This window comes from Protopterus annectens, chromosome 4.part1, assembly GCF_019279795.1.
Source record: "Protopterus annectens isolate FY-2018-M chromosome 4.part1, PAN1.0, whole genome shotgun sequence".
NCBI classification, from domain to species: Eukaryota; Metazoa; Chordata; order Ceratodontiformes; family Protopteridae; genus Protopterus; species Protopterus annectens.
In genome coordinates this window covers 377,271,308-377,295,826 of record NC_056734.1, presented here as the reverse complement: position 1 = coordinate 377,295,826, position 24,519 = coordinate 377,271,308, and the positions used below count along the sequence as shown (strand labels likewise).

General features: G+C 44.1%; 1 protein-coding gene across 1 annotated transcript in view; it reads left to right on the top strand.

Moving 5' to 3' along the window:
• The window catches only part of EIF2B5 (eukaryotic translation initiation factor 2B subunit epsilon), a gene marked incomplete in the record, with an annotated part of 757,864 nt that overhangs the window by 487,209 nt on the left and 246,136 nt on the right, over window positions 1-24,519 (top strand). Inside the window, 1 exon segment of the mRNA XM_044070200.1 lies at window positions 20,383-20,506. Coding sequence (XP_043926135.1) covers window positions 20,383-20,506 — 124 coding nt within the window.

Sequence of the window (24,519 nt, the reverse complement as noted above, 5' to 3'; positions counted from 1 at the left end):
TGCAGTCAGTACTCCTTTTTCTGGGACAAGATGATTGGATGTGATTTATAGACCTCCAGGATGTGTACTACCATATAAAAATGGACAGGCGATCCAGGAGTCCCCTGCACTTTCTGCTGGGAGCCAGTCAATACCAATTTCGAGCTCTGCCCTTTGGCCTCACTACATTCCCCAGAGTGTTCACCAAATGTATGGCAGTGGTCGTTTCTTACTTGAGACACCTAGGATTCCGTGTGTTTCCGTACCTAGACGACTGGCTCCTAACTGCCACCACTGAGCATCTACTAACAAAAGCAAGAGATGTCAACTTGCAACTCTGCTGTGACCTAGGGATCACAATAAACTACAAAAAATCTGCCTTGTTGCTATCTTAGCATATCATTTTTATAGGAGCAGATTTAGATACAACAAAAATGATGGCTAAACTTACTTCAGAAAGGGTTCAGGTTCTACGACATCAGGTCCTGAACCTTATTTCCAAGAAAAAAGTACAAGCAAAGACCGTCCTGAAAGTCTTGGGAACCATGGCAGCTGCTATAACCCTGATTCCATTAGCACGTCTGTACATGAGAATTCTACAGTGGCTACTGTTCACTCTGTGATCCATGTAGAAACTACCAATGTCCCACCAAATAATGATAACAGAATCTTGCAAGAAAGACCTTTGTTGGTGGCTTTATTCACTCATGTGACATTAGGTCAACCCTTTGTACTTCCCCAACCATTAGCCACAGTGACCACGGATGCCTCTCAGATGGGGGGGACATTATCTGGGAAGGACAGTCCAAGGCATTTGGCAGGATTACGACACCCATTTGCACATCAATGTCCTAGAGATGAGAGCGGTGCTTTTAGCATTGCAAGCATTCCAGGACTCTCTTCCGCTGGGAACTATTGCAGTCCAAACAGACAACATGCCAGTTGTATGGTACATAAACAAGCAAGGAGGAACCAGATCTTACCCGCTTTGTTGGAAGGCCCTGAGAGTATGGCAGTGGGTGATCTCCTCCCAGCACTTTCTGGCAGCAGCACACATCCCAGGGAAATCCAACATGACAGCAGACAAACTCAGCAGAGCAATTCTGATGCCTCATGAGTGGTCCCTAAAACAGGAAGTGGCAGAAAAAATTTTCCGCAAATGGGGCCAGCCTTGCTGCGACCTTTTTGCCACTTCCATAAACACCAAATGCAGCAACTACCTTGTCCTTCTCCCCCCTCCAGCAGAGTCAACAAGGGATGCACTTGTCCACGATTGGCCCTTGGGTCTCCTCTATGCCTTTCCTCCCTTTCCTTGATACCTAAAGTTCTTCAGAAAACCAATTACTTGGGAAGGAACTTGATACTCCTCGCCCCATACTGGCCTCATCAAATCTGGTTCTCCTTCCTGTGACCTCATCTCCAGGAGGAGCCTTGGATCCTGGACCCAGTTCCGTACCTCCTAACTCACGTATCAGGGGCACTCCGCCCTTCCCATCAAACCCTTAAATTGACAGCTTGGCTGCTCCGATTCCAACCATAACCAGGCTTCCTAACCTTTCCCCATCAGTAAAACATATCCTGATTTCGTCACATAAAGCTTCAACAAGAATGTTATATAGAATCAAATGGAAAAAAAATGTCTTTATGGACTTTGAACAATCACATTGATCCTTTTTCTGCCCCAATAGCTTCCATTCTTGATTTTTTAGCAAAGCTATTCAATGAAGGTGCAGTTGCAGCTGCTTTTCGAGTCCAGTTAGCAGTGATATCTAATTTCCACTTAGGTGAATCAAGCTCCAATTTGATGTTCCACAGACTTTGCAAAGCTTTTCTTAAAAGTACTCTTTTATTAAGATCACCCATTAAAGCCCCTCCAGCATGATGGGACTTAAATTTTGTCTTATCCCATTTGATTCTTCCCCCATTTGAACCTGCGTCATCCTGCGATCTCAATATTTGACTTGGAAGACGATTCTTTTCTTAGCCATTACTTCTGCTAGAACAGTTTCAGAGCTGCAAGCATTGCCCCCTACATGCATGTATCCCTTAGTACAAACCCATCCTTTCTACCCAAAGTATGATCAGAATCTAATGTAAACCAGTCCATCAAACTACCAGTTTTTTTGCCCCAGCTATGAGAATAAGACAGAATATATGTTGCATCAATTGGACGTACATAGACAATTATGATTTTACTTACATAGGACAAAGGACTTCAGAAAATCTGATCAAGTATTTCTGTCCTTTTCAGACTCAAAGAAAGGTGCTCCTGTGTCTAAAGTCACACTTTCGAAATGGCTATCAGATTGTATTACATTTGCTTACAAATCTCAAAACAAAGAAAGTAAAAAGTCATTCTACAAGAGCCATTGCAACCTCTTCTGCCTTTTGGGTGAGACTACCTATAGATGCCACTTGTGCTGCATCAATATGGGCAAGGCCACATACCTTTATCACTCATTACAAAGTCGATTTGGCCTCCAGGAACAGTGCCTCCTTCAGGTCCACTGTTCTGAAGAATATTCTCCCTTGAGTCACCTAAGAAACATGGTGCTAGGTACACTGTCCAACCTGCTAAGAATGAAGGCGAGGTAGGACAACGTCACATAAAGACGTTATGTACTCATTATAACATTCCATGTGTGTTGTCCATCTTGCCTTCATTCTTACTTACCACCCTCCTTCCCCCCAGCCCTTGGCTCCTGGAAGACTGAGCCGATACAATTGGCTATTGATGTTCTCTGACCTTCTTGATTGCTCTATGAGGTATTCAGTGACTTTATCTAGTGTCTTAGTTGTATCTGCAAACGAGATCTGGGGAGCTTGTCCTAGTGCATGATGGGAATGGTTTTAGCCATGAGCTAGTGGAAGACCTCACGCTTTAGTATTAGACCGAGTCAGATCCGATGTTCGGATCCGGACCCAACCTGCTAAGAATGAAGGCGAGATGGACAACACACATGGAATGTTATGGTGAGTATATAACTTCTTTTTTGTGTCATTTGTAATCAGGAGAAACTATATCCAAGCAGATTATCTCCAAATGTCTGGCCCATTGTATTGTGTTATGTTATTCTTCCAAGAGAAACAATTTAGACAAAGCAGTAAGAGCGCACTGTGCAAGAGGTTCTGCTAAAACTGTGACCTTCCTCAGCAAGGTGACTAATGAGTATATATTAGAAGCAGCACATGATCCTCTGTTCATACCTTCTTTAAGCATTTCAGATTAGGCATCTCTTTCAGATCAAGGGCTGGATTTGATACAGCCATTTCACAGCTTATCTGAGTGAGCTGTGGGAGTCATCCATGTAGTTAATGAACTGTTTCCTGCATTTCAGACAAATTAAATGTAATAGTTTTTTTTTTCACCAATCAGAAAAGGAAAACCATTTCATTTTCCTTTCGAATGTGTGTGTTCGATATAGTAGATTTTTCAACTATAGGTGAGGTCAGTTTTTTTTTTTTTTTTGATGTTTTGGGCAAATGATTATTAGTAATATGCTCATATATATATATCTGCACACACACTCTCTCTCACACACGTAATATATATGTGTGTGTATATATATATATATATATATATATATATATATATATATGTGTGTGTGTGTGTGTGTGTATATATATATATATATATATATATATATATATATATATATATACATTACACATACACATACACACACGTAATATGCGTGTGTGTGTGTGTGTGTATATATATATATATATATATATTTATATATGTATATGTATGTATATATATATATATATATATATATCTATGGATCTACTTCACTTTGTTGAAAAACCTATTTGTCAAATACCTTCTTGTCGAACCCTATTCATCGAAACCTTAATCCAGTGAACATTCATTTAAGCAAAGGTTTTCCCAGGAGAAAAAACGCTTGGCCAGCTTCAGAATTTACCCTTTTCCCCACTGTAGTGCAATCTCAGAGTTGGTATGTTTAGTTGGGGGGGAGTGTGTAGCCCCCCCCACCTGAGTGGGTTTTAAATATTATTTTTGTGATAATCGCTGGCTGGCCTAGTGGTTATTTTCACTGGGAAAACTTTCGCTTAAAACGTCATTCAGTGGATAGACATTTCGACAAATAGAGTTTGACGAATAGGTATTAGATACAAGTCTTTATAAGTTAATAATAAGGTAATAGATATACGTCTGTATAAGTAACAGGATTCTTGTAGTTAAATTTGTCATGCAGATTTGAAAGCAACCAGTGTGACATGCGAATGCCTATCCTAAAGAGGGAGAGAAAGTCTGTATCAGTCTTGATATTCCCTTATTTAAATTTACTACCACCAGGAAAGTCATAAATAAGAAGTTATGTACCTTCCATAACGTTCCATGTTAGTTGTCTTCTCTCGCCTTCTTTCTTGCTGGATGGGTTCGGAGCTGATCCTCGGCTCCGACTCGGTACTTGCTAAGCTCGAGAGCTAATTTTACCAGCTCGAGGCAACCCTATATCCCATGATGCAAGGCGTGACTACCCAGATCTCGTTTGGTAGCTGTGGTAAACCCTGCCAGTAACCTTCTTCCCAGAAAGGAAGAAGAGGAACTAAATGTGGAAAGAAAACAAAGCAAATAACCACTAGAGACTAGTGACACTTCCTACTGGGGCCCATAGAAAGAATGAACCGTACCCAGAGAAGAGTACAACTTCAAGGTCTGTCCAGGATAGGGGAAGGAGGGAGGGATTAAGAAAGAAGGCGAGAGAAGACAACTAACATGGAACGTTATGGTAGGTACGTAACTTCTTAATGTTAAGTTGTCAAACTCGCCTTCATTCTTGCTGGATGGGACCGCATCCCTAGCACCTCTATCCTGGGTGGCTCAATGGAACAGACTCTTGAGAACTGTGGAACCAAACCTAGCCCTGTCCCTGGAGGCCAAGTCCAATTTGTAATGAGAGACAAAGGTGTGAGGAGTGGCTGCCGCACAAATGGTGTCAATAGGTAGCCTATCCTGAAATGCTGTAGAAGTGGCTAGGCGTCTGGTAGAATGTGCGTTTGGTTTTGAGGGCAGTTGCTTGCCCCTAAGGAGATACACATGAGAAATGGTAGAAGACAGCCATCTGGATAAGGTCACCTTGGAGACTGGAAGACCCTTCCTGTTTTCTGCATAAGAAAGAAACAGTTGATCAGATTTTCTGAATTGTTTAGTTCTGTCCAAGTAATATCTAAGTTGGTGATGGACATCCAAACAGTGAAGTTTCTGTTCCACCCTGTCAGAATAATTAGGGAAAAAAACTGGCAATTCAATAGATTAGTTAATATTCGTCTGGGAAGCAACCTTGGGCAAGAAAGATGGATTAGTTCTTAAAGATACTCTATCTTTGTGGAAAACCAAGTATGGGGGACGGACACAGAGAGCATGAAGTTCAGACACCCTCCTGGCTGAAGTAACAGCAACCAGAAAAATTGTCTTCCAGGAAAGAAATTTTAATGAGCATGCAGCAGCCGGTTCAAAGGGTGGCAGAATCAAGGATGCCAGCATTAAATTCAGGTCCCATTGCGGAGGGGGATCTTTGATTGGGGGTTTCAGCAGAAAGATCCCTCTAAGAAAAGCTTTGCAAAGCTTGTGAGACATTATGTTTTGATCCGCTAAGCCAACATGAAAATTTGAGATCGCTGCCAGCTGGACCTTAACTGTCGAGGAAGAGGAACCCGATTGAAAAATCTCAGCTAGGAAGTCCAAGACTGACTGCACTGGAGCAGTAAAGGGGTCTATGTCCCTGGACTTTGCCCAGAAGGAAAAACGCTGCCATTTACTAGCATAAATCCTTCTGGTAGAGGACTTTAGAGAAGCTACTATGATATCTCGCACGGGATTAGAAATCATAGGGAGCCTGGCTAAGGAAGGAAGTGGAGCAACCAAGCAGTGAGGTTGAGAGAATGAATGGCCTGGTTCAGATGACCCGAATGGTGGGTCAGAAGATCTGGAATTGGATCCAGATGCCAAGGCTGAACCAAGAGATGACGATGTAGGGACGGAAACCAAATTTGTCGAGGCCAGTAAGGGGCAATGAGAATCAACTTGGCTCTCAAGACGGTAGCTTTCTGAATCACTTGAGGTATCAGCGGGAATGGAGGAAAGGCATAAAGAAGTCCCCGGGGCCAATCCTGGGTTATAGCCTCTCTGGGGGGATGGCCTGGTAGTGGAAAGAGGGAGAAGAAGTCTGGGCATTTGCTGTTTTGGGGTGTAGCAAAAAGGTCGCAGCAAGGGACGCCCCACTTCTGAAAAATCTCGTCCACTACTGATTGTTTGAGAGACCACTCGTGTGGCATGAGAATAGCTCTGCTCAGCCTGTTCACTAATAAGTTGGATTTCCCGGGGATATGCGTTGCTATCAGAAACCGATGAGAGGAGATTGCCCATTGCCAAAGTCTGAGAGCTTCTCAACACAGTGGATAGGACCTGGTCCCGCCCTGTTTGTTGATATACCAGACTACGGACATGTTGTCCGTCTGAACTGCAATAGTCCCTAAAGGAAGAAAGTCGCTGAGGGCTTGCAACGTTAAAAGCACTGCTCTCATCTCTAGGACGTTTATGTACAGATGGTATTCTATGGGTTGCCAAGTCCCATGGACCATCCTGCCCTGATAATGCCCCCCCACCCGATCAGAGAGGCATCCGAAGTGACTGTGGCAACCGGGACTGGGGGAACAAACAGTCGGCCTTGATGGAGTTGCGGAGAAGACATCCACCAGGTTAGGTGACTCTTGCAAGATTGCGTCACGAAGATCTCGTGGCACATGGGAAGCTGCTGGAAGGACCACTGGGTGAACAACATCCACTGCAGAAGGCGCATGTGGAAGCGAGCTAAAGGAAGCAGTACGATGGCCGCAGCCATAAGACCTAGCACCTTCAGGACAAATCTGGCCCTGATCTTTTTGCTGAGTAGTATGATCCGAACATACTTTTGGATGTCCAGAATTCTTTGGTTTGTGAGTCTTGCTGACATCCCGACAGGGTCTAATTGTGCGCCTATAAAGGTAATAGATTGGCAAGGAGACAATGAAGATTTTTCGAAGTTTATAGAAATCCCTAACTGGTTGCAGGTGTGAAGAGTGTAGTCTCTGGCCTTGAGAAGTTGATACCTGGTGGTGGCAGAGAGGAGCCAGTCGTCTAGATACGGAAACACCTGGAATCTTTGACGTCTCAGGTGCGCCGTGACAGCTGCCATACATTTGGTAAACACTCTGGGGGCTGTAGTGAGACCAAAGGGCAGGGCTCTGAATTGAAAATGACTGGTCCCCAGCCAAAAGCGGAGAAACTTTCTGGAGCGCCTGTGAATTTTTATGTGATAGTACGCATCCTGAAGGTCTATTGAGCACATCCAGTTGTCTCTGCCCAAAAAGGGTAGAATGGACTGAAGCGTGACCATCCGGAACCTTGCCTTCTTGACAAACTTGTTTAGTTTGCTGAGGTCTAAAATTGGTCTCCAATCTCCCATCTTTTTGGGAACCAAAAAGAATCTTGAGTAGATTCCGGATCCTACTTGGTCTGCTGGCACTAGTTGGATGGCTCTTTTTGCTAGGAGCTTTGATACCTCCAGCTTTGCCAACTCCCTTAGACCGGGTGAAATGTCTGGAAGGGATTGATGAGGAACAGGATATCTCGCGAAAGGGATATTGTAACCCTCGGATATGATCGACTGTACCCATTTGTCTTGAGAAAGGGAACGCCAGGCTGTTGGGTACAGCGACAATCTTCTCCCGACTGCCTCCAAGGGTGGACAGTCGGGCAACACCTCAGGGATGCTGGAAGGATTTATCAGAGAGAGGCTCTCTGCTACCCTGATTCTGCGGACCCCCTCTGCCCCTAGGGTGGCGTCTGTTGTTATTACCCCCTCTGCCTCTGGGGGTAAACTGACCACGTGCGTCTGGCGTGACTCCCTGAGATTTACGGAACCACATTTTCCCTCCCTTCTGACCTTTGGGGTAGGGTCTTGAAGGGGTGGAGAAATGGACTCCTACGGCAGAAAGAGTCTTGCCGTCTTGTTCACACCTGGTCAATGTGTCCTTCACCTGAGGTCCGAGCAAAGCCGAACCATCGAAGGGAGTATTAGTGAAGGATGCCTTAAAGGGGTCTGCGAAATTACAAAGCCGCATCCAGGACTGACGCCTAAGTGCCACTCTTGTGCCTGCGGCTCTACTCGCCCCATCGGCTGCATAAGAAATGAGCCGCATGGAGGAGTTAGTTATAAAATTTAGGATTCCGAGCTGTGAGGCAATCTTTTCTTGAGCCCCAGCAGCTGACGGATCCTGAACTACCTCACCTAGTTCCTTGAGAATATCTCTGAAGCCGGGTAAAGTGACAGAGATAGTTCAGCGAGCGCATAGCGAAGGTCGCTGAAGAAAACATCCGCTTACCGTACCTATCCATGGTCCTAGAGTCCTTGTTAGGAGGATGGACAGGTACAGAAGGATCGGCAAGTTCCTTCTTGGTAGCAGCCGCCACCACCATGGCATCAACAGGGACACACTTGGTGAGAAACTGTCTGCGGGGGCCGTGATGAATTTAGAAGGCCTCCTGGGGACTGGTTCCACAGAATCCGGGGCCGCCCATGCCTTTCGAGCCACCACTTCCATGAGCAGGCCGAAAGGCGGAGACACCCAGGAGGTGGAGGGTCGAGATCCAAAAGCCTCCAGGTATACCGACTCATCCTCGGAGGGGTTAATGGAAGGCCAGTTCCCCCTCTTCTTAAGGAGTTCCAGGATGTCTGAAAAGGAGACATCCTCAGAGGGGGACCGTGGGGAACCCTCCGACTCGTCTAAGTCGGTATCTGATGTCGTAGACTCAGGGGAGTCTGTGTGCTTCCTCTTGCACGTCCTCTTACGCGGGGGTTCTCCCGAAGGATCAGGAGAAACCTCAGAAGAGGAAGTTCTTCCCAATGGGGAAACCTGGGGTGATGGATCTCTGGGTCTGGGAGCAAGAGAATGGGAAGAGACATCGACAGGCACCGAAGAGGGAGGAGCTAATGGAATTGACCGTTGACTCAGCTCCGGGGCTAGAACACTCCTCATCACCTCAAAGGTTCCCCTTCCAGGGAGGCCAGAAGACTCCCACTCCGAAGAAACAGGAATCCCCGGTCCCACCAAAAGAGAAGGCTCCGAGGCTGAAATCGGTGCCGAGCTCACCAATGCCGAAGCTCCAAGAGGGAGAGTGGGGTCGGACAAGGGTCCGATGCCACTCGCCCCCTCGGAGCCGACAAGGGAGACCCGACACCGGATCCCTCCAAGGAAGGTCTCAAGGAGGAAATCGGAGTCGAAGACGACGGAGCCGACAGGGGAGGTATCGGCTCCGGCGCACCCACGGTCGGGAGGAGGAATTTCAGGGGGATGAGGGATAGCGGTCATCTGCTGCGACGGGCTATGGAGCATCTGGGCCAGTGCCTGTGACTTCAGCAGTCTACTTACCACCCTCTCCAAGTCATGGTCTGACAGCCTGGAAGACCTTGAAGATTGGCTCCGATGGCTCCGCTCCGAAAGCAGAGGAGATCCCGGAGCCGAGCGAATCGACTCCAGGGAAGGTTACAGAGATCTCTTCCTGGAAGGAGCCATCGGAGCCGAAGACCCTTCGGTTCCAGATGGAGCCGACAGCTTATCGGCACCAGTCTTGGTCAAAGATACGTCGGCTCCGGCCGGAGCCGACATTGTCATCGATGCAAGTGTATCGGAGCCAGCCGGCACCGATACCACCACCTCAGAGATAGAAAGATCGGCTCCAGCTGGAGCCGATCTCGACCGGAGTCGGAGCCACCGCCGAAGGCTTAGGAGTCACAGCCGGGGCTTTAGGTGGCTTAGAGGGCTTTCCCGACCCAGTCTTGGTCGGGGAGCCCTCTGGCTTCAACAAGCCACGTAGGATTAGTTTATTCCTACGTTCCTGCAAGACTCTCTGGCTGAAGGAGTGGCAAATAGCACAGGAGTCCTGCAGGTGTAGAGGCCCCAGGCAGTACACACAAGAAGTGTGACCTTCTGTCAGAGACATCTTCTGACAGCACGAGTCACACTTCTTGAAGCCTGAGACCTTTACTTCTTTGGACATGGTATGCCCAACACAAAAAAGCACACACATACAATCCAATCACACAGTTAGCTAATGAAAGGGGGAAAACTGATTAACACACCCACACTTCCTGACAGAAAAATAATGGAAGGGAGGCTTAAGGCCTGAAGGGAGGGAAAAAAACTATCCCTATACAAAGGAGAAAGGGAATATAGGGCTAAGACAGATAGGTACTAGCTGACACTGACTCTTAAAGAAAGAGAAATAAGAAAATTGGAAATTTTTTGACTGAATTTAGTACAAAAAATACTAAAACTCTACCTGAGCTGGTAAAAGGAGACCTCTTCACGAAGCGGAAAACGAGATCTGGGTAGTCACGCCTTGCAACATGGGATATAGGGTTGCCTCGAGCTGGTAAAATTAGCTCTCGAGCTTAGCAAGTGCCGAGTCGGAGCAGAGGATCGGCTCCGAACCCATCCAGCAAGAATGAAGGCGAGTTTGACAACTTAACATTGGGAGTTTTAAAAGCTACCAGTGTGGTGGCCTCTAGCTTTTGTCAATGAGGAATGTCTCTGTTAACCAAAAGGATTGGCTTCAGTTTGTGTGCTTGTGATACCAGTATATAATCTGAAACCATTTCACTTGTCCCATCTGCAGGAATAAAACTAGATGTCAAAGCATTCTCTAAGAAATGTGTCATTCTTAGAATGGGAAAAAAGTATCAAAGCATCCCCACATTCTTCACTGTCTAAGAGAAAATTGTTCAGGATTTTCAGCCTGGAGTGATGGGTAAGAGGAAGGACCTTCTAGGCATTTGGTGAAGTGGTACTAAACTCTTTCAGTTTTAAGTGGCAGAAGCTATAACGAAGCATCAAACTGTGTATTGCCTTATGAAACTTTAAAAGTAAGATTCAGAATATCAGGGTGAAAAACAAAAGACAGAACCAACTGTCCTGTTTGCTTTGATGGAGATGGCTATGATATGCTTACAGCATTTCAGTTATTCATCAGCAAGAATCCTGAGATTGGTGTACACTTAAGTAGCATTTAGATTACATGAACTAAAGCTGTATCCCATCATGGGATTCCTCGGATCTAAATGCATTATTTTCCTCTTTGAGGTATTACATTTCATTTTTATTAGGTACTGCCAATGCATCAACATTATTTTGCATTAAACAACTGGATTGTTGTGTATTTACTAAGCATCCTAGTTCAGTAGCATCTGCATATTGTGTGCCCCATTTCAGGAAGGGTTGACAGAAACAAAAGATATACACCTGAACAAAAGTGGATTTAGCAGAGACACTCTAAATTATGACTTTGGATGAATGGAAAGAATTGCACAGAATATGGTTGAGCTTTAGTCTCACCAATTTTCCGACAGCTTTTGATCGAATACACTGTTTTTCTAAATTGAAAATTTTCTGTAACAATATTTTAATCAGAAACTTTGTGTCCTTGAAAATAGCATGCACAGGAAAGCATGCCTCTATGGTCCTGATAACATCACAGAAGTTGTGGGTATAGATTGTGGTAGATGTTCTCTTTACCAAACCCATCTTGATGGCTACCAGTAGTATTTTTATTTTTTATTTATTTTTATTTTTATTTTACATTTGTTGACTGGGCTAGTCTAGCTGGAGTAATATCCATTTTCAGTAGAGGCCTGGGGAGAAAAGCTCCACACAAATACTTACAAAGAAATATTGAAAACATAATTTGTAAAAAAAAACATAAATGTAAAAAATATGGTTAAACAATAGCATAAAAATTACAAAATTTAGAATAAAATAAAGGAACACAAATATACCTAGTGATTTTATAAGAAAGTGAATCAAGGATAAGAGGATAAAATGAGAGATATGCAATAATTAAGAACAGGTTAGAGTAAAAGGATCAAAGGAAATAAAGAAGATTAAGGATCATCGACAGTAAGGAAAGAGTGGAGCAAAAAGAAAGGAACAAGGTAGCAAAGTGGAAAGAGTTAAAACTAAGGCAGAGCAGATAATAGAAGCAACCATATAGAGCAAGTGGTGATATAGTTTACATTATATGAGCAGGCAGGCAGAAAAGTAAGAGGAAAATAAAGTTAAGGGAAGAAAGGAGTAAAGGCAAGTAGTTAGTCAGGTATAGTACAGGAACAAAGCCAGTGATTTTGGAAGTAGAGTTTGATATTTTGTTTAAAAAGAGGCAATGATGTGATCATAGTTAAATTGCTAGGTAACAGATTCCATCTTCTACCTACAGTATTAGTTAACACTGCCAAACTGCTGCCTACAAAATGCTAGGATACGAGTGTTTTGTAAGCTTCCTGTGTTTGATCAAGAGATCTGGTGAGACTGATTTTCTGTTACTCTTTCTTGTCTTTGTTCTCATAAAGAGGGGCTGCTACTGCTGTTCTAACATACGCATAACTTGGGAGGTATCATAGACTCTGTAAAAATAATTTCCAGGTCTAGAGTGAGATGTTTAATATATTTATTTGACTTGGCATTCAGAACAGCAATTTTATCAGTATTCAAGTTTTAAATGTGAAAGGATATTTTTTTTAGTTATGGCAGTCATGGTGGTTGCAGCATTTTTGAGAGGGGGTGATGAAGGTGAAGCCCTGACTACACTGTTTTACCTGAAAATTTACGTGAATATATTAGCAAAGGTCTTGGTATAGTGAAAGAGAAATTAATGGAGGACCACATTTTTATCAGCAGTTTACTTACTGTGACGTACTTTTTTTCAAAATCTGTAATATGATTTTTAGGACTCAAAGCTGTGGCATATTCCATATTTTCCTTTTGGGTCTCTCAAGCCTTTCTCCAAATTCACTGGATCTGATTACACATGATGAAAACATTTTTTACATTTGCAAGTTGCAGTTGGTACCTCTTTTGTGCTATAGTAAGTGACAGATACTTCAGTGTCCATCTTGCATATCAGGACAGTGCTAGTGAGCAGTTATATATCAATTCATATTGTCATTTACACACTGGAGTAACCTGTCATCGGTTTTCCATTCTGAGGTATTTAGAAAAAGCAGGATTTAAGTTCATTTAAAATAGCATTACTGTTTTGTAAAAACAATTGCAAAGTTATACTTATTTGAGAATGTGATTGGAAAAATATGTGCATTTTATATGAACTTTACCTTATGATGCCTTTGGAGATTTTGAAGTAAGATGGTTGATTGTTTGCTTTAGTCCTTGGTGATATACATGAATAGATGTTTTATGTGTGAAGTTGTATACTAGGGAAATGTCATACACATTTAAAATTTACATAATTAGGAAGGTATTGGATGTGAAGGGAGCTATAGCCATTTTGTTGACAGGGGGAGGTATTGCTTACTAATGTTAGGTAATTATAAACTATGCAAAGTATATCCCAGAAGGATATTAGATTTGCAGAGCTGGAGCTACTAACTGCCCCGAGCTGAATAAGCAGTCTTGTGTAGCTTGTGACCTGTTTCTTATAGGCATTACTGCATAGCTACAGGAAGCATTGGTATCTGTTAGAGTTACGTATTGATGCGGACTTTTATGTTGTCATTAAGTAACACCTTTTGAGTTAGTCACAACTTGATTAGGAAGCTTTAAATGGATATTAATCATTACAAGATATATATAGTATTTATGTAATATGTGGAAGACCAGTTTTTAACTGAAGTTGCTGCATTGCAGAACTGCTGTATCTGATATTGTTAATCCTCGTTCATTCCTTACGCATGGGTATCAGTTCCGAGCTCGGAACCAAGCCGGCCATTTTCCAAGCTCGCGTCAGCTTCAAACTCTCGAGCTAAACTCTTACCTACAATCCCCCTCTCCCTTTTACCTCAGATTTCATTTGCCGCGTTGCCATCCGGTCGTGTCAAGCTACTTCTCTTGAGCTAAGTACAGTCAGTTGTTGTTTAATTGCTTTACAAATTACTTTTCTGTCAGAAAAGTTGATATTTTATTGTCTCTTGCCCTATCACATCTAGCGTTCATAATTTCCCCAGTTTTTTTCTGTCCTTTACTTACCACTTTTACCGTGAGGTAGTTTTCTCTTTATCATCGTTGGTAATCTTTTTCCCTTTTTCTTTCATACCTTCGGGTACTGTCTTGTACCATTGTTGGTACTTTTCTATTAGTTAATATGGCAGATAAAAAAGGTAGTCCGGGGTTTAAGCGTTGTTCTGATTGTGGACACAAATTGCCTACTTCTGATGCACACTCTTTATGTGTTTATTGTTTGGGAGCTTCCCATTTATCTGTTGAACCACGTTGTACTATTTGTGAGAACTTTTCTAATAGAACTTTGTTAGAAAGGGAAAACAAGCTAATACTGAAGGGACTTCTAAAATCTCCTTTTTCAGAGGCTATTTCTGGGTCAGAGGTCTCAACCCCTCCTAAAGCCTATAAGAAAATGGATGTTTCTACTAAGGCAAAATCCTTCCCTTCGTCCCCGGCTGGGGACTCTCACCAATCAATCAAAACCTAAAAAGGCTAAAATTTCGACTCTGGAGCTCTCTCAGTCAGCCCCAGTACTTTCGGTGCCCAGACCTTGGCACAGAGGCCTTTGGCTCCATTAGTGATTTCGGCTCCGTCCTCTCCTGCAGCTTTCTACATATCGGCACCGAGGGGCTCCTCAGTTCAGACCATTACCACTGTATCGGCACCGACCGTTCAGTCGGCGCAGACCTTGACTGCGTCGGCTCTAAGATCTTCCTTGGAACCGAGGCCTTTATTGTTGACTCCAGTTTTGTCAGTTTCAGCTTCGGCACTGATCCCTGTGTCTGTGCAGACAATGACATCGGCACCAATAACTTCTTCGGTGCAGACTACAGTAGTTCAGTCTTTCTCAACACCGTTGTCCTCGATGCAGTCAAATGAGATGGCACCGAGCCTACCTCTTTTGTGAACAGGCCTGTTTCTCCCTCAGACTCTGTGAGGTCCACTAGAAGCCTTTCCGAACATGATGTGTTGCATCTTGTGGACCAGGCATTCTTGGCCAGAGGTATTCCACCCCTCAGGAACTATCCTTCCTTATGAGATGATCACCCATCTCCAAAGACCCCTTCTTATTCTCCTCCTTCATTGTCTTTGAAGTTCATGGATATAGCACAGTCTTCCCCTTCTGCGGTTCACTTTATGGAGCTCACTAAGGAACCACAGTTGCCTTCATGGCAGGAAAGTTTTGCTACGACCCAGGATGTCAGCTGTGACAAGCATAGCTTGCTGCTCCACAGCCATCCAGGGACTCCGGGTCAGTAGGCTGAGCCACTTAGGGGAAGAGTGCCCCCTGTTCTAGACATACACTCCTCTCTGGGCGGACCAGCCTTCCAACTGATAGAGAAGGCTTTTGCTGCTGCTGGTGATACCGGACTGTCTATACCTCCGCCCTCCTCTGGTACACTGGTTTCACAAGTCACACCTAGCGGACACCGGGTGCAAGAGCCTCAGGACATATTCCCTCAGGAATCCCCCTTTCCCTTGTCTTCCCCAGCTTCTCCCGCTGAGGAGGTCCACCAGAAAAGTTTGTGTAACAAGAAGCACATGGACTCCACAGAGAAGTCCTTCACCAAAGACACAGATTTTGATGAGGGGGAAGGATCCCCTTGGTCACCCTCTGAAGTATCCTTTGGCGATATCCGTAAAATCCTGAAACAGAGAGGTGACTGGCAGTCCTCTAATCCGACCCCTGAGGAATCTGTGTTCCTGCAGGCTTTTCGTGCCCGGCTCCCTACCTCCTGGGTTACTCCACCTGCCGATGAACTTGTCAAGTTCATAGTGCAGCGTGCTTGGAAGGTCCCTGATACCATCAAAGCTATTCCCCGGAGGCAAGATGAGATCTTGTCCCCTCCTGCTTCGGATCCCCATTGGTCCAAAGGTCTTCCTGTAGATGCTTTGGTGGTGGCAGCCGCAACAAAAAAGGATCTGGCAGAAGAAGAAAGCCAGACTGTTCATCCGCTTAACAGAGAGTCCCAGGCCCTGGACAGAATAGGGAAGCACACCTTTGTTTCAGCGACCTTTGCTATCAGGTCCCTGAATTATATGGCACATTTTACCAGGCTTCAAAGGGATCTGGTTTCTGAGCTATCTGAAACCTTGGCTGGTGCAGTGTCTGATGAGGTCCGTGACAAAGTGGCCTGTCAGCTGGCCGCCATTGAGTCTATATCTAACTCCTCTTTGCGATTGATATCTCACACATCAGAAGGAGCAGCTAGAGCGGCGGGTTCAGCTGCGGTCTTCAGACGACACGCCTGGATGCGCTTGTGCAACTTCGCGGAGCCTTTTAAGTCTTCCTTTCTTAATGCCCCCATTGAGCCCTCCTCGTTGTTTGGGCCCAAAGTTAAAAGCACACTGGCCAGATGTGAATAGGACAGTAAGACCCTTTCTGCCGTAGGTGTCCGTTATTCTTCCCCTCAACGTGCTTTCTCCGGAAAACAAAAGAGTGGGAAGATGTGGTTCAAGAAATCTCCGGGTCCTTTCCGTGACACACAGGCCGAGTTCTCCCCCAGAAGCAGAGGGGGAAACTCACAGGGAAGACTCTCCTTTCGGGGCAGAGGGGGACTGCGTAACCAGGGTTCCAGGGATTTTTTCCCTGGTTAATCCTACCAGGGTTCCTGAAGAGCGGCCCAACTCCTTTCCTCTGGAGGTGGTTGGGGGACGTTTCTCCTTGTACCCTTTTGCCTGGCTAACCATCACCACTGATTCTTGGGTACAAAGGATCATAATCAGAGGTTATCATATCCCCTTCAGTCTTTGTCCCATCCCTTGAAAAAATCTTCCCGACGTTCCACCCAGTTGAAGGGAAGAAGCAGCACTAGAGACAGAAAAGCTGTTAAGAAAAAGTCATCCAAATAGTCCCTCCAGACCAGATAGGATCCGGATTCTACTCAAGACTATTTTTGGTGCCAATGAAAACCGGGGAATGGAGACCAATTTTGGATCTCAGTGTATTGAACAAGTTCTTGAGGTTACAAAAAAATCCGGATGGTCACTATTCAGTCTATCCTCCCGCATTTGGAAAAAGATGATTGGATGTGCTCTATAGATCTTCAAGATGCATACTACCACATAAAGGTGTACAGGCCATCAAGAAGATTTCTGTGCTTCCGTGCGGGAGCCAGTCACTACCAGTTCAGAGTGCTGCCCTTCGAAGTCTCTACAGCCCCCAGAGTGTTCACAAAGTGTATGGCAGTTGTCACAGCTCATTTGCGACTTCAAGGATTCCAGGTGTTTCCATACCTAGACGACTGGCTCATTTCTGAGACATCTACTGGAAAAAGCCCTGGCATACTCTCTCCTCGCTGCTCAAAGGCTAGGCATAACCATAAACTGGCAGAAATCCAATCTCACCCCATCTCAGTCGACAGAATTCTTAGGGGTTATCTTGGACACAAAAAACTGCAGAGCTGCTATTCCAGAGCACAGAATTTTAAGGATAAAGCAACAACTAATCCCAATCCTTTCAAAGGAAAAATCCACAGCTCACTCGGTTCTACAGCTGTTGGGTTTAATGGCAGCCTCAATCACCATTGTTCCCCTGGCCACCCCTGGCCAGGTTTCACATGAGGCTTCTACAGTGGCTACTGCTCACCCAATGGTATCCCTTTCAGCATCCTCTTTCAGCCATGATTTGAGTAACCCACAGGTGCAAACAGGATTTAAATTGGTGGATGACACACAATCTCTCACAATGGTCCCGCCCCTTCTCCCCCCGGCAATCCAAGGCCACAGTGACCACAGACGCCTCCCTGATGGGGTAGTGGGGCTATGTCATGGACAGACAGTCCAAGGCACTTGGTCCCAACTGGAGGTCCATCTGCATATAAATGTTCTAGAGCTGAGGGTGGTGCTTCTGGCGTTGCAAGCATTCCATCCCCTGCTGCCATCTGGGACAATTGCGATTCAATCAGACAACATGGTGGTGGTCTGGTACATCAGCAAGCAGGGTGGAACCAAATCTTACCCCCTTTGTCGAGAGGCCATGAGGATATTGCAATGTGCGATGGCTACCAACCGTTTTCTTCTAGCAACGCACATTCCCGGGAGTTCCAACGTGATAGCAGACAGACTCAGCAGGTACATTCTTCAACCTCACGAGTGGTCCCTGAATCCCTTGATAGCGGCGGAGATTTTCCACCACTGGGGCCATCCTTGCTGCAACCTCTTTGCATCCCCGACCAACTACAAATGCAGCAACTACTTCGCCCTGATTCCTCCTCCGGGACAGTCACCCAGGGATGCTCTAGTCCACGATTGGCCCTCGGGTCTTCTCTACACATTTCCGCCCTTTCCTCTCATTCCCCAGTTTCTGAAGAAAGCCAGGCGGTTGAAGAACAAGGTAATCCTCATTGCACCTTATTGGCCCCGACAGATTTGGTTCCCATTCCTTTGGCCTCACCTACTAGATCGACCATGGATTCTTCATTCAATCCCGGAGTTGATCTCGCACCCACAGAACCTGATTCATCCCAGCCTGAGCAGCCTGAAGCTAATGGCTTGGCTACTCCAATTCCCTAGATTGCCAGGCAGAATGATCTTTCTTTACCAGTACGTGATATTCTCCTTGCTTCTCATAGGTATTCCACTAGAATTACTTATCTGAGCAAGTGGAAAAGATTTACCTGTTGGCTAAAAGATAAACAAGTAGACTCCTTTTCAGCACCAGTGTCTGTAATACTAGACTATCTGGCTGACCTGTTTCAGTCGGGTCTATCGGCCTCTACCATTAGAGTTCATTTGGCTGCAATTTATAATTTTCATGAAGGTGTCCAAGATTCCTCTCTTTTATGTCCCATAAATTGTGCAAGACCTTCATAAAAGGAGTGAATCATCTGAAGCCACCTTTTAGAGAACCTATTCAACCATGAGATTTATCATTAGTTCTACAAGCTCTGACAATGGCACCTTTCGAACCAGCCTCTTCTTGCGACCTCAAGTATTTGTCATGGAAAACCTTGTTTTTGGTCACTATTAATTCTGCCAGGCGTATTTCTGAACTTTCAGGCTTTATGTATCAAGAATCCATACTTGAGTTTTCATAGAGATGAGAACTAATCCGTCATTACTGCCTAAAGTGATCTCTGAAATGTCCATTAATTAAGCCATTGAATTGCCAGTTTTCTTTCCCAACCATTCAAACAGAGGAGAGTATTGCCTACATACTCTAGATATACACAGGCAAATCCATTTTTACTTAAACAGGACTAAATCGTTTCATAAGTCTGACCACTTATTTTTGGCCTTTTCTGGACCTAGATTAGGATCTGTTGTTGCTAAGGTCACACTAGCTAGATGGTTGAAGGACTGTGTGACCTTTATTTACACACAACGTAATATCTCGTTGCCTACTGCCATGAAAGCTTATTCAACAAGGTCGGTGGCAACTTCTGCTGCCTTCCATGCCAGAGCTTCTTTACATGACATCTGTGCAGCTGCAACTTGCGCTATGCCTCATACCTTCATCAGTCATTACAAATTGGATTTGGTCTCCAGGGGAAGAGCATCTTTCGGTTCTATGGTGCTCAGGAATGTCTTTCCATGAGAGCCTCCCAGGAATAGAGATAGCTTGGGACTCTGTCCCATACGTAAGGAATGAGCGAGGATTAACAAGATCAGATAAAGAAGTTATGTCTTACCATAACGTTCCATCTGTATTGTTGATCCTCGTTCAGTCATTACGACCCTCCCTCTTTCCCCCTCCTGTGGTTTCTAGTGGATCTCACCATCCATTTCTCTTAGGTTATTTGACCAGAGGTAGCCTCTACCTTCTTTAACTTGCAAACTCAATCTGAGATAAAAGGGAGAGGGGGATTGTGGGTAAGAGTTTAGCTCAAGAGTTTGAAGCTGACACGAGCTTGGAAAATGGCCAGCTTGGTTCCGAGCTTGGAACCGATACCCATGCGTAATGACTGAACGAGGATCAACAATACAGATGGAACGTTATGTTAAGATATAACTTCTTTTTATGCTGCAATTGTTAGTACTCTTACAAAGTTTGTTTTTTTAAGTATTTTGCGGAGTACATTGCTGTTTTATATTAAACCAACAGTAACCATGGCATGTTGCTTGAATAACCACCCTTTTCCCCTCTTTCTGTTTGCACTGGCCATATAAATTTCATTCCATTAACTACTTAAACGACTCTTTAGCCTGGCATCCATTAATATATAGTCATCATGACCTTCATTGGGTTACTGTTCTCACAACCTATACAGCAACATTTCAGCTGTTTTCCTCTGTCTCTGTTTTCTTGAAAGCAAGTTGAGTGTATGTTTTCGGGGTGACATAGAGTGACATGTTTCAAATAAAAAAAAAAAAATTGAAGTGATGGATGATTAATAGTTCTAGTTTACTAATGATGACTTTGATGTACTGTACTTGCCATTTTAGGTATGCTTATAATATTAGCTTGAAGGAAGTGATGCAGACATTGAGCAAGGTGATTCTAGAGTTTCCAGTTAAACAGAAAGGCCAAGACTTGGCAGTCAATCAGTACTGCGCTGCAGTCATTCCTGTGAGTATTTGCAGTTTATCTGTATGCACTCCCATTAACTTGTGTTTCATTTGTGGGTTTTTAGACCATTGTTCATCTGTTGTTTGTTTACTTGGAAAAAGTACAAATGAGTCCTAATTCATGTTCCTGCACCTTTTGAGAAAGACAGTAAAAAAAGTCTTGGATATATTTCACAAATCATGCATGAAATCAAACATTTAACAATGTACTGTGTGTCATGAAGATAAAAAGTAGAAAAGCAGATTCCTCTCTCTGTGGCGCAGAGGCATAAAGCCCTGACTGTGTTCCGGATGACCTAAGTGTGAGTATAGGGTCAGGTGCTAGAAGATGTGGAAGAGGATAACAAATAAATGGTTTGTTGCTCGCTCATGGGGGGTAAGGGATGAGGAGAGGAATTGTGGGTGCCAGCATCAACCAACAAGGGCGTGGAGTTAGGAACATAACAGAAAGCACCTCATGGCTGATACTGTCCATCATGGTGGGCTGCAAGGGGTGAGAGATGCCAAGTGGTGTCCTGGCCTAGGGGCAGTAAAGATCATTCCTGAAACACAGAACTAGATCCTCAGGTCATAGGGAATAGGATGTCCTCCCAAGGCAGCCTTACAAAAGAGGAAGCATTGGCAACTGTAAACTCCTCCATAGTTGTCTGGATGACAGCTCCCCTCTAGTTGATTCTCAGTTGGGTGAGGTAATACCCCATGCTTCCAAAAATAAATAGACTGCAGACCTATGGGAGGAACGCTTAGTGGTCAAGAAATGTGGAGGGAAAAGAAAAACAGAAAGGAAATGAAGATAAAAAGCAGCTATATACTGTAAACCAATCATTTACATGCTGTCAGCCTCTTTCCACTGATATGTCCGTGGTGTAATTTATAGTGCAGAATTCATAGTGTACAGGGTTTGGGGTTGGGAGGGTGGCCTAATAGTTAAGGTGTTTGCCTTACAAACACAAGATGCAGGGTTTGAGTCTCACAAGGGATAATTGGCTAGGCTTTAAATGGCTCGCAAAGGCAGTTAGCTTAGTACTAATCTATGAACCTACATGTTTCCATTTTTGCATTGCAGGTGGATGTTGTCTTCTGTGTTTTTGCACAACTCATGCCTCTTATTTAGTCTTGGGCTCATCAGAAAGTATCATATTAACAGTAAAGAAAAATGTAAATTCTTTAGGGTACATAATATATATTTGTCTTTTTTATTCATTTATTTATTCAAAGTTATCTCTACATAAATGAGTAATGTTTAATATGTACTATTAACACCTGTGAGATTTATATTTTTTACAAAGATTTGCATTTAGAAAATCAACCATTTTATACATAAAAAGTCACTTTTGGATGGATACTACAGCCAAAGCATATAAGCAGATGTGCATAGTAGTGCATTGGTGTATGATTCGGCAGTCATGCAGCTATTTTCCATTGGCATGGGTCCCAAAAGTCAGCTTTGGAGAAGTTTTTCAAGGTAGCTACCTTTGCGGGGGGTATGGGTGAGATGTGAATTTCCATGGTGATTAGTTTATGGTCAGATCTGACCAGGGAGGGATTGACTACTGGTGTAGAGTAACGGTCGCCCATGTTAATAATAACCAGGTCAAGGATGTTGCTTCCTCTAGTGGGGGTCAGAATGAGCTGGTGCAGGACATTGAAATTGATGAATTCCAGGAAGAGTTGGGCCAGTGTATTGGTGCTTGAGTAGTTCTCCCAGTTGGTGGAGGAGTAGTTAGAAGTCTCCTAGTATGAGAGTGTTGGGTTGGACCTTGATAGATTCCAGGGTGCTTAGGAACATGCAGTGAGAGTCTAGGGGATTAGTTGGGGACCTATAGCAGGCTGTGACCTGGATCGCCATCTTACCCACTGTTAGTTGTACCTGAAGTATCTCAGAGGCGTTATGCTGGGCTACTAGTCTGGAGGTGTGCATATCCTTTATGAATATGGAGACACCACCACCTTTGGAGCTATGGTCCATGTTTTGGGGCCGAAAGGTGTGGAATGAGTTATAGCCTAGTAGCGCAGGGGTACTTTCTGCCACTTTAAACCAGGTCTCCGTTACAGCACAAATGTCGATGTTCTCCATTTTGAGGAGTGCTTTGAGCAAGTGCATTTTGAGATTTAGACTTCTAGCGTTGAGCAGCATGACCCTCAGATTGCATTTATTTGTAGCTGTTAACAGTGGTAATTTGGTCTTTGGAACACGCCCTAAAAAAGGCACTATAGGGGTGGTAAGAGCCTTAGCCAGTACCCAGAAACCCAGGGGTGACAGAGGCAGGCCATCTCTGGCAAAGCATCGAGGTCTGTCAACCATGTTATCCCAAGCAGACAGATACATGATCCCCTTAGAATGACACCAGAAACTTAGCCAGTTGTTGAAGTCAATTATTTTTTGGTTGTACTGCGGTATCATTCTGGGTGACTGTAGGATACTGCTCAGGGGTCATACCTGCCTGGGACACAATCCTAGAGCTCCACCATGTCTCTTTTCATGTAGTCCAGGGGGGTTCATCTCGGGTCATTCACACCCACATGGACAATGACAGAGTCATACTTGTTCTGAAGTGACCTGAGTGCATGTGTTGTGTGTCGGATTATGGCACCTGATAGACAGCTGACTGTTACCTTCTCCTTTTTCAACCTAGTGAGTGGGACATCTGTGTGCCTCACTACTGAGTCACCTATGATTAGTGTATTGGGCAAGGTGTTTAGCCTTAGGGACTTAGGTTGAGGGGCACACTGTGTCCTGTGGTTTGTGCTGTGTTGTGGTGGTCGAGTGCATTTCTGTCTTGGAGTTCTCCGCTGTTTGGATACATTTCTATTGAGAGCCTCCGTGACGATGGGTGTGTGGTTTATGTTTTTATGTGAGAGATGTGATAGTGGGTGTTCTTGAGGGCTATGTGTTCATGTGGTGTGGTGTAGGTGTTGACCTTCTCCTCTTGACCAGCTAGTCTGGTCTTGGGTAGAGAGCGCGCAGCTTCCAATTTGGTGATGTAAGTGCATCTCTCACAAGTCTGAGTGTTGGGAGGCAAGAGGAAAGGGTTGTCTGTGTACATGAGGCAATTGCTACACTGCCTCAGAATGCCTATGATGTATTTTTATTTTGTAACAGTTCATTTTGTAATTTGATTTTGCCCCTTTTTGCAAGTCCAGTTATATTACATTAACTGACACTAAAATTAGAGTCATAACTACTGCACCATGTTTTGTTTCTTTTTTTAACCATCTTGGAGAACACCTGATTTCTACTCTTGTAGACCGTCTTATAGAACTTTGGCATCTTTTATTGAAGTAATTATATTTTTCAGTTTGCAGTCGTCGACATATTTGGCTTATCTGTCCATTTTTCAATTTCATATCTGAGAAGAATAGTCTGAAAAGAAGTGGTCACTGTACAGAGCCCTGTGGGCACCACTGGTAATTGTTGTTTAACCACTTTTTTACTCATTGAGTTACATGCATATGGACTTCTAAGGCTTTTGATTGTTCAATTAAATCCTTATCTGGACTAGTGTAAAAGCCTTAGCAAGGATAAGGTTAGCAGTATGCACTGTCACTCCATTATGAAGTGCTGCTTTTATCTCTTCACAGAATCTTCTCTTATCAAAACTCATACTCCTCTGTAACCGAAGCAAGTCCCCCAAGTTATTTTTGATATACTGTGTTGTGTGTGTCTGTAATCTTATATAGAATACTGCTCAGACTGATAAGTCTAAACTTGTTTGCTTCTGATGTGACACCCCCCTTCCTTTCTGAATTCGTATCACTTCAACCTGTTGCCATAGGTTGTGGACATGTCCACATGCTAACATTTTGTGTAACATGATTTATGGGGATTTAGTTAAATTTCCCGGTTTTGTGAAATAAACCATCAGTTTTGTTGTCTTATTCCATGATTAATTTTACTTGAGTTATCATAAGGAATGACTCACCTTGTCACCATAGCACCCTGACATATTTACTTGTAGTGAAAGTTGTAGAATTTTTTTTTCTGCAAGCACATTCACTATGCGTTGTGTCTGA